Raw genomic sequence first — 16401 nt, 5'->3', positions numbered from 1 at the left:
TTGCTATAGACCCTTATCGTCAAGATCAACAACGACAGGGGTATCGTGGACTACATTGATACTTATTTATATTGGAATCGTGCATCGCAACTTCCATTCTCCTGCTGGACTGTCAAGCTTCCCTTTGAAGGAGATCAGGACACTGAACATCGATCTGATTTTCTTTTCTTTCTCTAGACCATCTAATACCTTTCTCATGACAACATTATGGCTGGCCCATTGAAGCTGTATGTCTTTGGGGATGAGACGGGGGACTTCGCAGAATCACTACAACGGCTTTGTGAGCGACGGAAGGATGTTCTCCTCTTGCATTTCTTGGAAGAGCTCAACAAGGTCCTGAGAGATGAAGTCCGCCGACAGCCTCGCGATGTGCGCGTGCAAATTCCAGAATTCACAGACGTGCTGGATCTTGTCAGGCGATATCGTTCCTCTGAATCCCGCAATCAGATCCTGGAGACTACTCTGACTTGCGTGTGTCAATTGGCTACTGTCATTAGGTATTTCTATCCCGTAACAAAGACGTCAATAGTCAAAACTAATTAAATGTTTAGCTTCTTCGGCAGCAAATCATCTCAATACTTTACTCCCTCTGACAGTGCCTTCGCCGGATTTTGTACTGGGTTGTTGTCCGCCTCGTCCGTCGCTACCAGTCAGGACACATTACAGTTAATTTCAAATGCTTTGACGACAGTTAGAGTGGCCTTCCGGATCGGCGTCAAGGTCCATGGAGCTGCTCAGCGATTGTCGAAGGATGGTGCTGCCCAGAGCTGGACAACACTCATACTAGGAGCTCAGAAAGACGCCTCGATAGCGGCACTGGCAGAGTTTAACGAATCGAACAATATCCCAAACGCCAATCAGCCCTACATCAGTGCGAATAGCAAGGATGTGGTTTCGATTAGCGGACCCCCGGACACCGTCGCCTCGTTGCTTCAGCATTCAGAATACCTTCAGAAATTCCGAACAGTCTCGCTTAACATATTTGCACCCTTCCACGCACCACATTTATACAGTGACGAAGATGTTGCGGAAGTGTTGGAACCATTGTCAGACTCGGGTGAGAAGAGGAAGTTCTTCATCCCCGTCATCTCGGGCTTCGGACCTCGATACTCTGCTGAATCAGATATTGATACTGTTATGACGGATGTCGTGAGAGACATCTTGATCCGACCGCTCCAATTCGAGGATGTTATGAGCACAGTCACAGAAACAACAACAGCAGCACCACGAGAGGCTTGCCAAATCTTCTCCGTTGGGCCGTCGCAGGCGATCAACAGCCTTGCAGCAACTCTGAAAGCAGAGACTTCGTTGAACGTGACAACAGAAGGACAACTTCATACAGAGAAACCTGACTATGAGCCCTTAAACGGAGCCCAGAAGATTGCGATCGTCGGAATGTCAGGTCGCTTCCCCAACGCTGAAGATCTGGAGAGCTTCTGGAGTACATTGCAGCAAGGACTGGATCTTCATCGAGTGGTGCCTCCGGACCGTTTCGACATCGAAGCGCACTACGATCCCACAGGCAAGAAGCTCAACTCTACGCATACTCCATACGGGTGCTTTATCGAGCGACCAGGTCTTTTCGACCCACGTTTCTTCAACATGTCCCAACGCGAAGCCTATCAGACAGATCCCATGGGAAGACTTGCACTAGTGACAGCGTACGAAGCTCTCGAAATGTCAGGTTTCGTACCCAACAGAACACCGTCTTCTATGCTAAATCGCATTGGTACCTTTTATGGACAAACAAGTGACGACTGGCGCACGCTCAACGCTGCAGAGAAGATCGACATGTACTATATCCCCGGAACCATTCGAGCATTTGCCACTGGTCGCATCAACTACCATTTCAAATTCACCGGACCAAGTTACAATGTTGATACGGCTTGTTCGTCTAGCTTTGCTGCCATCCAACTGGCCTGTACATCACTACTGGCAAAGGAGTGTGATACTGCTTTGGCCGGTGGACTCAATGTCATGACAACGCCAGATCTCTTCGCAGGATTGAGTCGCGCACACTTTTTGTCCAAGACTGGATCCTGTAAAACCTTTGATGATGGCGCCGATGGTTTCTGTCGTGGTGACGGAGTTGGTACCGTTGTTATGAAGAGGTTGGAAGACGCCGAAGCTGATAACGATCCCATCCTGGCTGTCGTTCTAGGCACAGCGACGAACCATTCCTCTGAAGCAGTCTCCATTACCCGACCTCACGGACCAGCCCAGGAGTTTCTCTACAGGAAGATCCTGAAGCAGACTGGTGTGGATCCCACCGATGTCAGTTACGTGGAGATGCACGGCACAGGAACGCAGGCTGGTGATGGAACTGAAATGGGATCTATCACGAACGTCTTTGCTCCACGAGACCAAGGCCGCCGCAAGGCAGACCAGCTGATTCATCTCGGTGCACTCAAAGCAAACATTGGCCATGGTGAAGCTTCTGCCGGTGTCGCATCCTTGATCAAGACTGTTACTATGATGCAAAAGAATGCTATCCCACCCCACGTTGGCATCAAGACCAAGATGAACCACACGTTCCCTCATGACCTCAACGACCGAGGTGTTCGAATTGCTTTCAAAGAAACTCCCTGGATCCGTCCTGAGGGAGGCAAGAGGCGTGCTTACTTGAACAACTTTGGCGCTTCAGGTGGAAACACTGGTCTCCTCTTGGAGGATCGTCCAGCGGTTGTCCCGAGTGAAAAGAAGGATCCCCGAACAAGCTTTGTTGTTTCGCTAAGTGCAAAGGCGACCTACTCTTTGGCCGAGAACATCAATAAGCTTGCAGCCTTCCTTGAAGCAAACCCTGACACATCTTTGCCAGCGTTGTCATACACCACCACTGCGAGACGAATGCACTACCCTAACCGTGTCTCCTACGCAGTGAAGAGCATCTCAGAGCTCGCCAAATCGTTGAGATCGGCCCAGCCCAAGGCGACTAAGCCTGATGCGACAGGGTCCGGTAAGGTCGCTTTCGCATTTACAGGGCAAGGCTCGCATTATACGGCTCTCGGAAAGCAACTTTTCGAGGACTCAGAGACCTTCCGAAGTGATGTGCTGGAATTCAACAGGATCGGTCAGAATCAGGGCTTCCCGAGCTTCCTATCTCTCATCGATGGTTCTGAGGAGGCTGGATCACTCTCGCCCGTTGCGCTCCAGCTTGGACAGACTTGCATTCAGATGGCGCTTGCGCGTCTCTGGCGCTCTTGGGGCATTACTCCAAGCACCGTTCTCGGCCATAGCCTTGGAGAGTACGCTGCCCTGAATGTAGCTGGTGTCCTATCCGCCAGCGACACAATCTACCTCGTTGGACGAAGAGCTCAACTCCTTGAAGAGCTTTGCACCCCGGGCAGTCACAAGATGTTAGCCATTGCTGCATCCGTCGGCTCCGTAAAGGAGAAGCTCCGCGGCGAGCACATTGAAGTCGCTTGCATCAACGGCCCCGAAGCAACTGTCATCAGCGGTCCCGCGGAGGAATTGGAGACGCACTTGAAAACGCTCAAGGCCGCCGGCACAAAGTGTACCTTGCTATCAACAGCTTATGCCTTCCACTCGGCACAGATCCAAGCTATTGTTGAGGAGTATAAGAAGGCGGCCAGCTCGGTGCACTTTGGCACTCCCAAGATCCCTGTTATCTCTCCCCTACTCGGTGACGTTGTTACTGACGGCGGTGTCTTTGGCGCTGAGTACGTGTGTCGCCAGGCTCGCGAGCAAGTGAACTTCATGGGTGCTCTCAAGGCTGCCGAGTCCAAGGGAGTCGTTGATGCCAATGTAACCTGGGTTGAGATTGGTCCCGCACCTGTCTGCTCTGCCTTTGTCAAATCATGTCTGGGTATTAAAGCGCAGACCATGCCTTCCCTCCGCCCGCAAGAAGACGTATGGAAGACATTGACCGGCACACTGAGCAGCCTGTACTCGAAGGGTCTAACGATCGAATGGGAGGAGGTCCATCGGGAGTACGAAGCTTCTCACACCGTGTTGGCTCTCCCAAGCTACCGCTTCGAAGAAAAGAACTACTGGCTTGACTACAACAACAACTGGTGTCTGACCAAAGGTCAAAAGCTCGTCACCGAGTCAGCCGCTCCAAAGCGTCGCGGCCGCCACCTGTCAACACCATCCGTGCAGAAGGTGACCAAGGAAGACTTTGGCAAGGAGAAGGTCACCGTTGTTGCCGAGTCAGATCTCTCCGATCCCGACCTCAACCACGCAGTGACGGGCCACTTGGTGAATGGATCAGCTCTTTGCCCAGCGGGTGTTTATGCTGAGGCGGCGCTGACGGTAGCGAGCTACATATACCGAAAGGTCCACAAGACAGACGATATCGGCATGGATGTACGTGGTGTTGAGATCGTGAAGCCCTTGATTGCCAAGGGTCGCGATCAAAAGGAGAAGCAGGTCTTCAGAATAACTGCCACGGCTGATAAACCGCTGAAATCAGTGACCATCACATATCACAGTGTCAATGCTGACGGTAGCCTGGGGGTGTTGCATTCTACCTGCAGTGTTGAGTATGGAGACACCGAGAAATGGGTTGCAGAGTGGTCCAAGTTGGCATATTTGATCAAGTCTCGAATCAATGTCATGAACGATGGTGTCAAGGGTGGCAAGTTCCAGAAACTCGACCGCAAGGCGACCTACGAAGGGTTCTCTGGCTTTGTTGAATACGACAAGCAATACCATGGCATGAAGGAAGTAATCATGGATACGAAGAACCTGGAAGCCACCTCCGTTCTGGAATTCCAGCAATCCAGTGACTACGATGAATTCGACATCGACCCTCGGTTTATCGACAATATCTCACATCTCTCAGGATTCATTCTGAATGGATCCGGCGCCATCGATCCCAGGAAGCAAGTGTTTGTGTCTCATGGCTTCGACCATCTGCAAATCGCGGAACCACTAGAAGGGAGCAGGACCTACACCAACTATGTCAGGATGCACGAGATCGAGAAAGCCACCATGGCAGGCGACGTCTACGTATTCGACGGAGAAGACATGGTTGCCTTTATTGGAGGTGTCAAGTTCAAGGCCATCCCCCGAGCTGTCGTCAATCAACTCTTGCCTCCTCTCAAGAGAGCCACATCTACACCTTCTCGAGCCCCTGTCAAGGATTCGAAGCCCGTCAAGTCTGCCCCTTCGCAAAAACCAAAGAAGGCTAAAAAGGCGCCGGCCCCGGTTGCTGTACCCAAAAAGCAGAACACGGCAATTATTGATGGATTCCTGAATCTGCTATGCGAAGAATTGGGTGTCGAGTTGTCAGAGCTTCAGGATGACACAGCCTTTGCTGATATTGGTCTGGACTCGCTCATGTCTCTCTCGATCACAGGACGTATCCGTGAGGAACTTGGCTTGGAAGCTATCCCCTCTTCCTTGTTTACGGATCACCCTACCATCGGCCCCGTAAAGGGAGTAATCTTGGGTCTTACGGACTCTTCTTCTGATGAGGCTCCAACACCTACCACAGAGGAAGAAGAAGAAGAAGAAGAAGAGGAAGAAGAGCTCCCGGCTACCGCAGAGGAAGACAACACTGAGATGGTGACTGAGATTCCTTCTGAGCGCCCTGCGGGTCCATCTTCCACCGGAGCGATCAATGGGCTGCTAGCCATCGTCTGCGAAGAGGTAGGCGTCGACCTGTCCGAGCTGCTCGAAGTGCAGAACTTCGCTGAAGCCGGCGTTGACTCTTTGATGTCACTTACCATCACTGGCCGAGCTCGCGAAGATCTGGACATGGACATTTCGTCCTCGTTCTTCGTGGACTATCCCACTGTCGACCAGGCTAGAGGCGCCATTTCATCTCTCATGGGCAGCACCGACCAATCCGGAACAACTACACCATTCAGTGTCAACGATGATGCGAAGTCGTCAGCGAGCTCGTTGACAGGAAGCTCTGTGATTGATGAGAAGCCAGACTACGACGCGGGAAAGGAAGACATTGAGCAGTCGGCTCGACCTGCTACCTCTGTCGTACTGCAGGGTAGTGCTAAGAGCGCTTCGAAGACTCTATTCCTTCTCCCTGATGGATCGGGCTCGGCAACTTCATACGCTGCTCTTCCTAAAGTTGCGCAGGATCTATGTGTCGTCGGTCTCAACTGCCCTTTCATGAAGACACCCTCCGAGTACACGACCGGAATCGAAGGTGTTGCATCGCTATACCTCTCTGAAATCAAGCGCCGACAGCCCGAAGGCCCCTACACTCTCGGAGGCTGGTCAGCCGGTGGTGTCCTGGCTTACGCAGTGGCATGCCAACTCATCGAAAGCGGCGAAGAAATCGAATCCCTCTTCCTAATCGACTCCCCATGCCCAATAAACCTACAACCCCTCCCATCACACCTCCTCCACTTTATCGACTCGCTCGGATTACTAGGTCTCCAGGGCACAGCACCAGACTGGCTAATCCCTCATTTCGAAGCATCAATCAAGAACCTCGCCGAGTTCATCCCGTACCCGCTTGACCCGGAAGAAGCGCCCAAGACGCATATCATTTGGGCTCGCGATGGGCTTGTCCTCCCGACCGATGAGAAGCAGTTCCCGAGGTCTGAGGATGAGGCGAGGAGCGTCAAGTTTTTGCTTGATGGGCGGGAGAGCCTTGGGACGTATGGGTGGGAGAAGTTGCTAGGCGAGGAGAATATCAGTGTTGATTTTATGGAGGGGAATCATTTTACTATGATTCGTGAGCCGAAGGTATGCCCCCTAATATGTTCTGCCATCGCACAGCCGGGTGCTAACATTTGCGGGCAGGTCAATCAATTGTCGACTACTTTGGATCGTCTTATCGAAGCGTAATCTTTTTGCTTGAGATTTATGGAGGTGGGTGGAGATGGGATACCCTGTATAGGGATATATTTGATTTTTAACTAGTAGTTGCATGTTAAGCTTATGCCATAGATACAAGCGTAAAGAATGTACACATGATGACATGCCTGACTAAAATATCAAATTGAGACGCAGCCAAAATGAAGCTAGATCCTAAGAGCCAATTTATTCAGTCTTTGTGGATCAATCTAAGCTGGATGAGAGGAGAGACATTAGTCTTACACTTGAAGTCCAACTTGAAGACGGCCTTACGTATACTGTTGGTTGGGGGTTGACCGGACCTGAATGGGATCTTTGTGTACTTTCCCTTGGGCTTAGCAGTCTCTGTGGGATGACCAGCATGGAATTTTGACCGGCAGAGACCTGCTCTGTATAATGAAGTGAAGCTCTGTAAAGAGCATATTGGAGGACACCTACTCGCGATCCGAGTGAAATACCGGATCCGAAGCAGGAGATATGTAGGCGCGACCGTGATCGAAGCTATGACCTCTTGAACAGCATCAGCAGCGCCCAGACGAGGCTTACCCAAGCAAATATAAGCAACGCCAACAATGGCGCCCAACAAACCAAACCGGAATCCTCATCGGCAGTTGAATAGCAGACCTCGGGATAATCCCCGAATGTCCAATCAAACCCTAGCCCTTCAAACCCCAAGAATCCTCAAATGCTTGAGAAAATGCTTACTCTTCCTCACGTCGGCACTGAACAGACAAAGGCAATTCCGGGCCCCGGCACTGGGCAAATCCTCTATCTACCGACCGGCGTCACGATCTCCACTGTCAGCGCTGTCAGAACCCCGGATAGGACGACAATCAACGCGCTAGCAACGCTTATCCACCCCCGGATCCCTGCTATCTCCAGCTGTGACACAAAGGTCCACTTGATGGGGTATCCCCGCGTTGCGTCGGGCGTTGGGGTTGTTATAGATGCTGGGGCCCCGCGAGGCTTTCAATGGACTCTTCGATACACATACATACATCACTATGGCTACGCTGGACAAGACACAGTCTTCTTGTGTGGAAGAGGCAGGTACCTACACGCCGCCTGAGGGCGCGCTGTCGGAGCAAAGCATCAGGCGTACCTCTTCGAACGCCATGGAACACTGGACCTCGACCCGATTCCGAGTATGGACCCGGCTGATCCGTACAATTGGCCTTCGTGGAAGGTAAATCCCTTACCGTATTCTTTAATCAAGTGAAGTTAAGTACTAACGAGCTAGAAATCAACAAACCTCGCCCTCGTCGCATTCCACGCCTGCATGGGCACATTCACCGCAGCCGCCATAATCCCCGCGTACGAAGAAATCGCAGTTGACGTCGGCGTCACCATTCAAAGAGTAAGCTACCTGACCTCGCTCCAGATTGCAATTCTAGGCGCTGCACCATTACTCTGGAAGCCGCTCTCCCATCGATTCGGGCGCCGTCCTATCTTCCTCATGTCGCTGGTGCTAAGCTGCGTGTGTAATATCGGTTGTGCAAAGAGTCCCGATTATGCTTCCATGGCTGCTTGTCGGGCGCTAGTGGCGTTCTTTATATCGCCTGCTATGGCGCTGGGGAGTGCGGTTGTTATGGAGACGTTTTTTAAACACCAGCGGGCGAGGTATATGGGTGTTTGGACGGTGATGGTTACGCTGGGGGTTCCTGTTGGACCATTCATATTTGGCTTTGTGGCTGAGAGGGTTGGGTATAGGTGGATTTACTGGGTGTTGGCCATTGTACGTCTACTCCTCAAATTCTGAAGCGCAAGCTAACCATTGGATCTCGTCCTGTCTAGACAAACGCCGTCCAATTCATCCTGTACCTCATCTGCGGCCCTGAAACACGATACATAGCCCCCACCGCATCACCATTCAAACGCCAATACCTGACCTTCGGATCCCGCATCGACTCAACACCCTTCACAGCAACAGAATTCATCCGCCCTCTATACCTATTCACCAACATCCCCGTCCTCCTCTCCGCAATAGCCTACAGCATGGTCTTCCTCTTCTGCTCCGTACTCAACTCCGTCGAAGTCCCGCAACTCCTACAGGGGAAGTTCGCGCTCTCCGCAGAACAACTAGGACTTCAATTTCTAGGTCTAATCATCGGCTCACTGTTGGGTGAACAAATGGGCGGATATAGCTCTGATCTTTGGATGAATCTCCGCGCTAAGCGAATCCACTCAAACCCACCGGCAGAGTATAGACTTTGGTTGAGTTATTTTGGGTTCTTGGTTAGTATTGCCGGCATGGTTGTGTTTCTTGTTTGCACGGAGCAGGCGCCGAATGGAAAGTGGAGGGTTTCGCCTGTTGTTGGCACGGGCGTTGCGGCGTTTGGGAACCAGGTTGTTACGACTGTGCTTACTACGTATGCGGTTGATACGTATCCTGCTGATGCGGGGGGCGTAGGCGTGTTTATTAATTTTGTCAGGTCGACTTGGGGGTTTATTGGGCCTTTTTGGTATGCTCTCTCTTTCGATTTCCCCACTTCCCTATGTGTATCTTTCGAGGGGCTGGTTTTCTGACGAGTTTGAAGGTTCCCTGCCATGTTTGAGAGCGTGGGCATTGCGAATAGCTCGGGTATTGTGACGGCGTTGATTATGGGTGCTAGTTTCTTTCCAATGGTTTATTTGCATTTGCGTGGGCATCGGTGGAGGAAGGGGAGTTTGGAGGCCTAAGTGTTCTGTGCTAATAAATAGTGAGCTCACCATGGTACTACGGCTAAACTGGGTATAGCTAGCATAGATGGTAGGAACCGGAATCTCAATGGAATGGAACTAGATCAAGTCAATCCGCGCGGTACCAAAGCGAGTAGACGGGACAGCAAGTTGCTCGCAGTTCATTGTCAAGCGTTCATGCATAGTTGGGAAGTTAATAGAAAGTCGTAAGCACTTACCTTCGTACCTGGCATAGGGGCACCATATCTGGACCTAGTCGTCGCACGAAGAAAACGTGAATACATCTCTACAGTAACATTTGCAGCGATTAATTATAGATCTTAGCGCTATTAACCTGATGCTTTATCCCGGTTTATATTCTCTATGCAGTTTCTAGTATCCTCATCCCATCATAAAACCATATGTATTTACCATGATTTTCATCCTACTGATCCATCCCCTTCACGCCCTCCCCAGCCGCCAAATTACACTGCCTAAACAGTCTAACCTCACCCTCCTCAAACGCGCCAACCACAGAGTGTAAAACACCCCGATTGTGGAAAAGCACAAGATCACCCTCTTCCCAGTCGTGCGGGTACACGAATTTAGGACTGATCGCGGGCCGCTGTAATTTGTACACGATATCCCGGACCTTCCCTAGATCGTCTATGACTGTGCCGTCCTTCAGGTGGATTTTCCGTACCGCAGACGGGTGAATTTGTAGCGCCGGATTCCCGGTGACAGGGTTCTTCCAGACCATTGGGAGGACCTGGATCGCTGATTCGTCGATTGGTGGTAGGGAAGAATAATCAAGCTCGAAATTTTCTGTGTGTAGACCGAGTCCGGTGGAGTTTGAGCGCGCCGGGGACATCCAGATGTATCTGTGACCGTTAATAATTCCACAATCCTGGGTTTGGTGAGAGGACCAAGAACTCACGGATGCGGCGCATACTCAACCCGACTCCCCAAAACAAACCCCTTATCCTCCTCACTAAGCAACTCGAACATTCTCTCCCCCGACACAAAAGCCGTCGTCCCAAGCGGCACATCCAACTCCTCATCGCTCCCATCATCATACCGCAGCGTCTGCCTCCTCCCCCTCGGAACACTCACCGCCAAAAGCGTCGTCACCTTAGGCGGGTAAAGCCCATAAAGCGCCGCATCAATATGCCACCTATAAAACCGGGTGAAATCGTAATCGTCCTCCTCGGAAATCGGGTCGCGGTGGAACGTGCGATGGTGCGGGTGTTTAAGGGTGATGTTCTCTAGCTCTTCGTACGAGGGGATGAAGCCGTGCCCGATAACTTGGACTTGGGGCTGGTGCGGGACGGTCTTGAGATCTGGGTGCAGAATGCTGCGCTTTGCGTCGAGGGTTTTCCCGTGCCCGTAGGTTGTTGAGGAGGGGTCGAAGCGGCGGGTGAGTTCGTATTGGGCTTTGGGGGAGAGGTGGTGTTGGTTTTTGAATACGACGACTTGGTGCTTGTAGAGGGTGTCGCTTATTGTTGCGAATGTCTCATCTGCAAAATATATTAGCTCGTCTGCCTTCATCCAGTATAATACTTTGGGTCTGCTTCTACATACCGGTGATATTCTCCAAATCGACATTGCTAACCACAGCGCCGAAATCGATGTCTGACCCCGCGGGCGGCGAGAGCTTCTCAACAATGATACCCGGCATTTTGAATTCGATTGTTGTCCAAACTCGGTCGGATTCAGATTGTGGATTGTGCCGGCTGAGCGATTCTTATAGCTTGGAACTGGTCGTCGCGACGGGCAGTGCCGCCAGAGTCCGCCACCGGGAACCGCCGATGTTCGTTATCGGTTCTTATCAGTCTCTTACGTACCGTAGGACTTGAGCGCATTTCTTTTGTTCTGTGATAATTCTGTTGGTTGCCATTGGCGATTCTTATAAAAATTGCTAGAGGCTTGCGACGTGTAAGGCGAAGTAAAAGGTGTTTATTAGGCAGGAATTATTATGCCACAAGACCCTTGTGCATCGGAGATATACGGACAGACACTTAGCCTGAGCCAGGAGTGAGTCCGCGGAGCCACATTTCCAGCGCAAGGGTTGCACCACCATTGAAAGCAAGGAGGGCACGCACGCGACAGTTTCCCATCAACATAACTTCAGCAGATCTGAAAACCAGGTGCGAAGCCCATAATATACCACGTAATTCCGGAGATGCCCCGAGAAAACCGAAGATCGGTGCGGCTGATCCTTGCGAAGCTTTCATTGTGCAGGAGTTATATGATTGGTGGATCTTCTGATACGCTAGCCAGAGATGGCTAGGGCCGGCTCCTGCAACAGGGATCTTGCGAGCTTAAGCCTAATATAGTTAGTTTAGTCCAATTGACTCAGAGAGCCTCGCAAGCTATGCCCCATGACGAAACAATTATTGCTATAGTTCGCGTGTAGTTTTCGTGTATTCTCGTAGCCTAGGGATAAAAATGCTATAAGTACCTCCTGAATTCTCTTCTACGCTTTTGAATCATCCAATTTTACCCCCTCAGCCAACACATCAAACAATGCCTTCACTACAAGCAGTCCGCGCCCACAACGCAACCCTACGCAACCTCCCATCCATAACAGCCCTCTTCGTGGGTGGAACAAGCGGAATAGGCCAAAGCACACTTCGCCAATTAGCCCGGCATACCAACAGCCCCAATCTCACAGCATACATCGTCGGTCGCAACCAAGCGCGCGCGAACCCCTTCCTCTCTGAACTAAAGGAGATAAGCCCGCAGGGCAAATTCCACTTCATCGAAGCGGACGTCTCTCTTGCACGGAATGTCGATAGAGTATGCGAGGAGGTTAAGCGGAGAGAGGAGAAACTGGATTATCTGTTCATGACGCCCGGTGGGATTTCGGTGCCGTTTAAGGGGAGGGATGGTATGTCGCCTCTTTCTAGGGATCTACTTCGTTTACTTGGGCCAGTTCTGACAAAAATATAGAAACGATCGAAGTAATAGACACCCTCTTTGCCCTGCGCTACTACAGTCGCATGCGCTTCATCCAGAATCTCCTCCCGCTCCTTTCTAAGGGCTCAGCTACTTCATCTCCGATTCAATCGCGCATAATCAGTATCTACGGCGGGGGGTTCGAACTCCCCATAAACACCTCTGACCTTGACCTGAAGAAATCATTCAGCCTCCTGAACGCCTACAAGCACTCCATTACAATGACCTCTCTGTCAATGGGGTACCTCTCGAAACAGCATCCCTCCGTCAGCTTCATCCACGCCTTCCCTGGCCTCGTCGGAACTAATATCTACAGTAATAGTTTCCCTGGGCCTGTGGCGGCGCTGTATAACTATGGTGTTTGGCCGATGATGTGGCCGTTCTCTGTTGGCTTGGAGGAGGCCGGCGAGAGACATTTGTTTCATCTGACGGCGTCGCAGTATGCGGCTAGAGCTGGCGGGGACCAAGGGGGGAGCGAGGTTGCGAGAGGGATTGATGGGGTGAAGGGGAGCGGTGCTTATTTGGTGAATTGGAAGGGAGATATTAGGAATAGTGGGAAGGTTTTGCGAGAGTATCGGGAGAATGGTATTGATGAGATGGTTTGGAAGCATACGGAGGCGTTGTTGGAAGAAGCTTTGCGGAAATAAGTTGTGTTTTTAGTTTTGTTTTGGTCGGAGTCTGGGTTTTGAATGTATCGTTCGATGGATAAAAAATACCACTCAAGAATTCTCTTCAAGAACTGCAAAACCTTACTGTAGAGTCGATACTGGATAGTTTCCTGACGGACATGGTGGAGGTCCCATAATGCAAACAGGTTCCGGATCCTGAACAGAAGCGTATTGATGAGTGGGGATGTTCCAAAAGGTGAACAGGCATCGGCAGCGAATTATCGGGAAACTTACAATCCAGCGAGGTTCAGGATAGAATGACGGTCTCTCACACCAAGAAAATAAGACAATAACGAGGAAGTTACCGGATACCTACACCTCAACGCAAGACCAGCGCAGCGGAACTGCCAAGCCCGGAGTAAATGGGTAGCGGAATGATAAATAGAGATATTTAGAGCATCGCGCAGATAGTATGTGGTAGCGTCTCAGAGTTTGATGAGTCCGTCTTGCCCTTGTGGACTCTCGAGCACTCATAGAACCCCAACTCGTCTTCTATCCCCAGGATACTGGTACTCAACCTTATTCGTAAGATTGTCCCGTACAGCCTCTGGGCTGTGCCTAGCGGAGCTATGCACCTGAATTAGTAATACACTTGTTGCTCCGAGGGGACTAACACACTCGGATGACTGTTACACAGACTAGCCTTGCTTTTTTGAACTGTTGTTGTCACCCCTGAATCAATTCTGTCAGACCCGTTCGTCTCTGTGGGGGTTCTGCCTCCCTTCTCCCCGATTTACTGATCTTAAAGCCTCTTCGGGCTATTTCGACCTCGAGTAAGAGCATGCATTCAATTCTTACTCCATGATATATCCGTCCCATTCTAACTCGTTGTTCCAGATCCGTAGGGCTATACAACGGTAACGGTGACCATGAGCACGAGCATGAGCTCAAGCGAGGAAGAATCAACACCCACAACACCCACCACGACCACTTCGATAACTACCAGATATGTCGAGCCACCCGAGCCATTCGAATTTATTTACCTATCCTGCCATTACCGTGTATACTCCTTCCCCCACGCAGCCGTCTCCTTCTCCCACGGACGTACCGATCGACGATGACGGAAATGGGCTCACAGCAGGTGCGAAGGCCGGAATTGGCGCGGGGGTTGGAGCCGGGGTTCTCTTATTTATCGTTGGTGCATTGGTGGTTCTCCTTCGACGCCGTCGTCGGTTGGCGAAACGGGATGATGCTGATATGGTGGAGGTGAATACTGGGGAGACGTCCAAGGCTACTGAGTCGCCGGTTGAGATCGAAGCTACGGAGCGCTCTGTGTTTGAGCTCCCTGGGTAGGGCCGCCCTGCGAAAATGTCTCAGGATACTGACAAAAAGATGCATGGAGCTCGGTACTTGAAATGCGCATTTGGTGGAATTGAGGCCCTTTATGCTCCTGGTAGAAGGGTTCATGGTTAAACTACAAAGAACGATAGAGCATAAAGTTGGACATGTAACATCTCGACATGATACAAATACAGGATATACAACCATCAATCCGCAATGACCACACCAACAAAAGTAAATTTAATCTTCCTCTTGCGTGCTGTACCATACCGCCTCCGCCGTCTCGGGGTTCAGCGGCTTCTTACGCCCCGACAACGTCAATCCCCAAGCGTTGCAGAACCGTCTTGCAACTAGGGCTCCTTTGTACTGGCACAAAGGGCTGCATGCCCTGGCACGGCACAGGCTGATGCTTCGGTTTACCCGGACCGTAAGCACCATACATTGCCAGCGTCGAGCCCGCAGGAAACTGGTTCCCCTCATTGATTCGATACCCTTCTGGGGAGCTCTCAAACTTATAAATCACTCCATCCTCGACATGAACTGCATTAGGCGACCCCCGGACATTGTTGCGGCGGCCATTGGTAGCTCTGTAAAGGCCCGGGGCTTTCTCTTTAAAGTTGGCGACAAGCGTATCTGCACCATCTTTTCGAGGCACAGTAGATATGAAGATGCCTCGCTCGGGGACGTAGAGAGCACCGACAATATTATTACCTTTTTCGACCATTTCCCTGTCGGAGACTTCTAATGCTGAATGTAGCCGCTTTGCCAGGGCAGACAGGGCCGGGCCCACTGCCTCCCCCTGCGCAGGAGACCACTTTATGTGACCGCTTGCAGTGTCCCAGTACTCGTCGTAATCCATGTCCATGGGGTCATAATTGTTGATATTGCATCCCGAATCTGCACGTTTACACGCCTTTACCGGGGTCTTCGGGTTGTTGTTCCCCGCTGGGTACGGCTCGATTGCAGTCGGGGGCTTGTTGACACCACCGACGGGTTTGGGGGTGGTCACGGTAGGCGGCTTTGGTGCGATGCCGACGCTGGGAAATTTCCCTCCGCGTGGAGTGATTGTCTTATTGTATGCACCAATGCCAGGGACTATACATTGTTAGAGGTCCATAATAATCTGTCACAGATGGGAAAGACCTGCCAGCCCTGGCGGCGACTTGTAGGTAGACACCCACAAGGCACGCTAGCACAGTCGTCCAAATGTGGTTGAGACGCATGGTGACTTGCTGAGTACTCGCACAGGGATCTCAGTAGTTATGACAGGAATGTACTGAATAGCTTTGTTGATGGACGGCGTAAACGTAGTAGGAAAGTATGTAGGGTTTTGGGAGATTTAGGATTGCTGGTACTTGCGTCTGGTCTCTCCTGAACATCGAAGAAGAGAATACCAGTTCTTATATTCCATTGCTCCGTTCTAGATGGTAACGTATACAGGATGCCGCAGAAGACTAGAAAAGGGTTGCCAACAATACCAAGCATCTTTATTGGACAAAAACTGGCTGGCGTCTCACCCTTTGACTCTTCTCTGGCGCACATATCCTGCATAGGTAAACAACGCCATGCCCTTCCATTATGCAACTAGAAAATGCACATACTAGGAGTTGAAACATGTTTGCCGGGGAGTCATCATGCGGCATTGATATGGGGGGAAAAGACGCGGAAGCATGTCCTGGTTGGATTTAGCCTCTCTCCCGTTGGATTCGAACTGGACCCAGATGCACACGCTGGAATATGGCTACCTGAGCACTCCAGGAACTAGGTTATTTCTTGACCCTATTGCTATATTTGGTTCTGCCTTGGAAATGATGGCTGATCGCTTTCAGGCAGAGAGGTATTGTATGTGATAGCATGAATAACGATGGAAGGACTGGAGCAAAAAGGAGTAGATTCTACTATATATCGCTACACAAGAACCTAGCATAAGTCGCTAATAGTCTGGACCGCAGTAGGAAGAATTGTTTTAGTGGTGATATGCATTAGCATAGCTGAGGAAGATTGTCTGGTTTTGGGGCGCGTGGCATGTGCGATCATTTGCCGTCGATAG

At 51.0% G+C, this 16401-nt stretch overlaps 5 protein-coding genes across 5 annotated transcripts; 3 read left to right on the top strand and 2 right to left on the bottom strand.

The window, feature by feature from the left end:
* Window positions 1-207: 207 nt before the first annotated feature.
* On the top strand, window positions 208-6777 carry BDV14DRAFT_201498 (polyketide synthase; the record flags this gene model as incomplete). Its single annotated transcript, XM_073773775.1, has 3 exons — window positions 208-497; window positions 552-6675; window positions 6733-6777. 3 exons carry the CDS (start codon window positions 208-210, stop codon window positions 6775-6777), a joined length of 6459 nt encoding a protein of 2152 aa, XP_073626734.1.
* A 1013-nt stretch (window positions 6778-7790) lies between these two features.
* BDV14DRAFT_209691 (putative MFS multidrug transporter) lies at window positions 7791-9465 on the top strand (the record flags this gene model as incomplete). Its single annotated transcript, XM_073775707.1, has 5 exons — window positions 7791-7821; window positions 7857-7972; window positions 8027-8521; window positions 8581-9248; window positions 9324-9465. 5 exons carry the CDS (start codon window positions 7791-7793, stop codon window positions 9463-9465), a joined length of 1452 nt encoding a protein of 483 aa, XP_073626733.1.
* A 300-nt stretch (window positions 9466-9765) lies between these two features.
* BDV14DRAFT_175963 (TauD/TfdA family dioxygenase) lies at window positions 9766-11192 on the bottom strand. Its single transcript, XM_073769167.1, has 3 exons — window positions 11026-11192; window positions 10382-10961; window positions 9766-10325 (listed from the first exon to the last, which is right to left on the bottom strand). The coding sequence occupies exons 1-3, from the start codon at window positions 11120-11122 to the stop codon at window positions 9890-9892; spliced, it is 1113 nt and encodes a 370-aa protein (XP_073626732.1). The 5' UTR covers window positions 11123-11192; the 3' UTR covers window positions 9766-9889.
* Window positions 11193-11945: 753 nt separating this feature from the next.
* Window positions 11946-13165, top strand: BDV14DRAFT_175961 (uncharacterized protein). Its single transcript, XM_073769166.1, has 2 exons — window positions 11946-12334; window positions 12397-13165. Exons 1-2 carry the CDS (start codon window positions 11971-11973, stop codon window positions 13047-13049), a joined length of 1017 nt encoding a protein of 338 aa, XP_073626731.1. The 5' UTR covers window positions 11946-11970; the 3' UTR covers window positions 13050-13165.
* Window positions 13166-14652: 1487 nt separating this feature from the next.
* On the bottom strand, window positions 14653-15574 carry BDV14DRAFT_201494 (uncharacterized protein; the record flags this gene model as incomplete). Its single annotated transcript, XM_073773774.1, has 2 exons — window positions 14653-15446; window positions 15529-15574. 2 exons carry the CDS (start codon window positions 15572-15574, stop codon window positions 14653-14655), a joined length of 840 nt encoding a protein of 279 aa, XP_073626730.1.
* Window positions 15575-16401: the final 827 nt, after the last annotated feature.

Source organism: Aspergillus stella-maris (genome assembly GCF_047715825.1).
Source record: "Aspergillus stella-maris strain CBS 113639 unplaced genomic scaffold BDV14scaffold_38, whole genome shotgun sequence".
NCBI classification, from domain to species: Eukaryota; Fungi; Ascomycota; class Eurotiomycetes; order Eurotiales; family Aspergillaceae; genus Aspergillus; species Aspergillus stella-maris.
This window is presented reverse-complemented; position numbering and strand designations above follow the sequence as displayed.

What these genes read in the sequence shown, in the direction of transcription:
- BDV14DRAFT_175961 (XM_073769166.1), top strand. Translation starts at nt 11,971, where the DNA reads ATGCCTTCACTACAAGCAGTCCGCGCCCACAACGCAACCCTACGCAAC. An exon ending in GCCGTTTAAGGGGAGGGATG is followed by an intron (nt 12,335 to 12,396) that starts GTATGTCGCCTC and finishes ACAAAAATATAG; the next exon opens with AAACGATCGAAGTAATAGAC.
- BDV14DRAFT_175963 (XM_073769167.1), bottom strand. Translation starts at nt 11,122, where the DNA reads ATGCCGGGTATCATTGTTGAGAAGCTCTCGCCGCCCGCGGGGTCAGAC. An exon ending in CGATTTGGAGAATATCACCG is followed by an intron (nt 10,962 to 11,025) that starts GTATGTAGAAGC and finishes TATATTTTGCAG; the next exon opens with ATGAGACATTCGCAACAATA. An exon ending in GTTGAGTATGCGCCGCATCC is followed by an intron (nt 10,326 to 10,381) that starts GTGAGTTCTTGG and finishes TAACGGTCACAG; the next exon opens with ATACATCTGGATGTCCCCGG.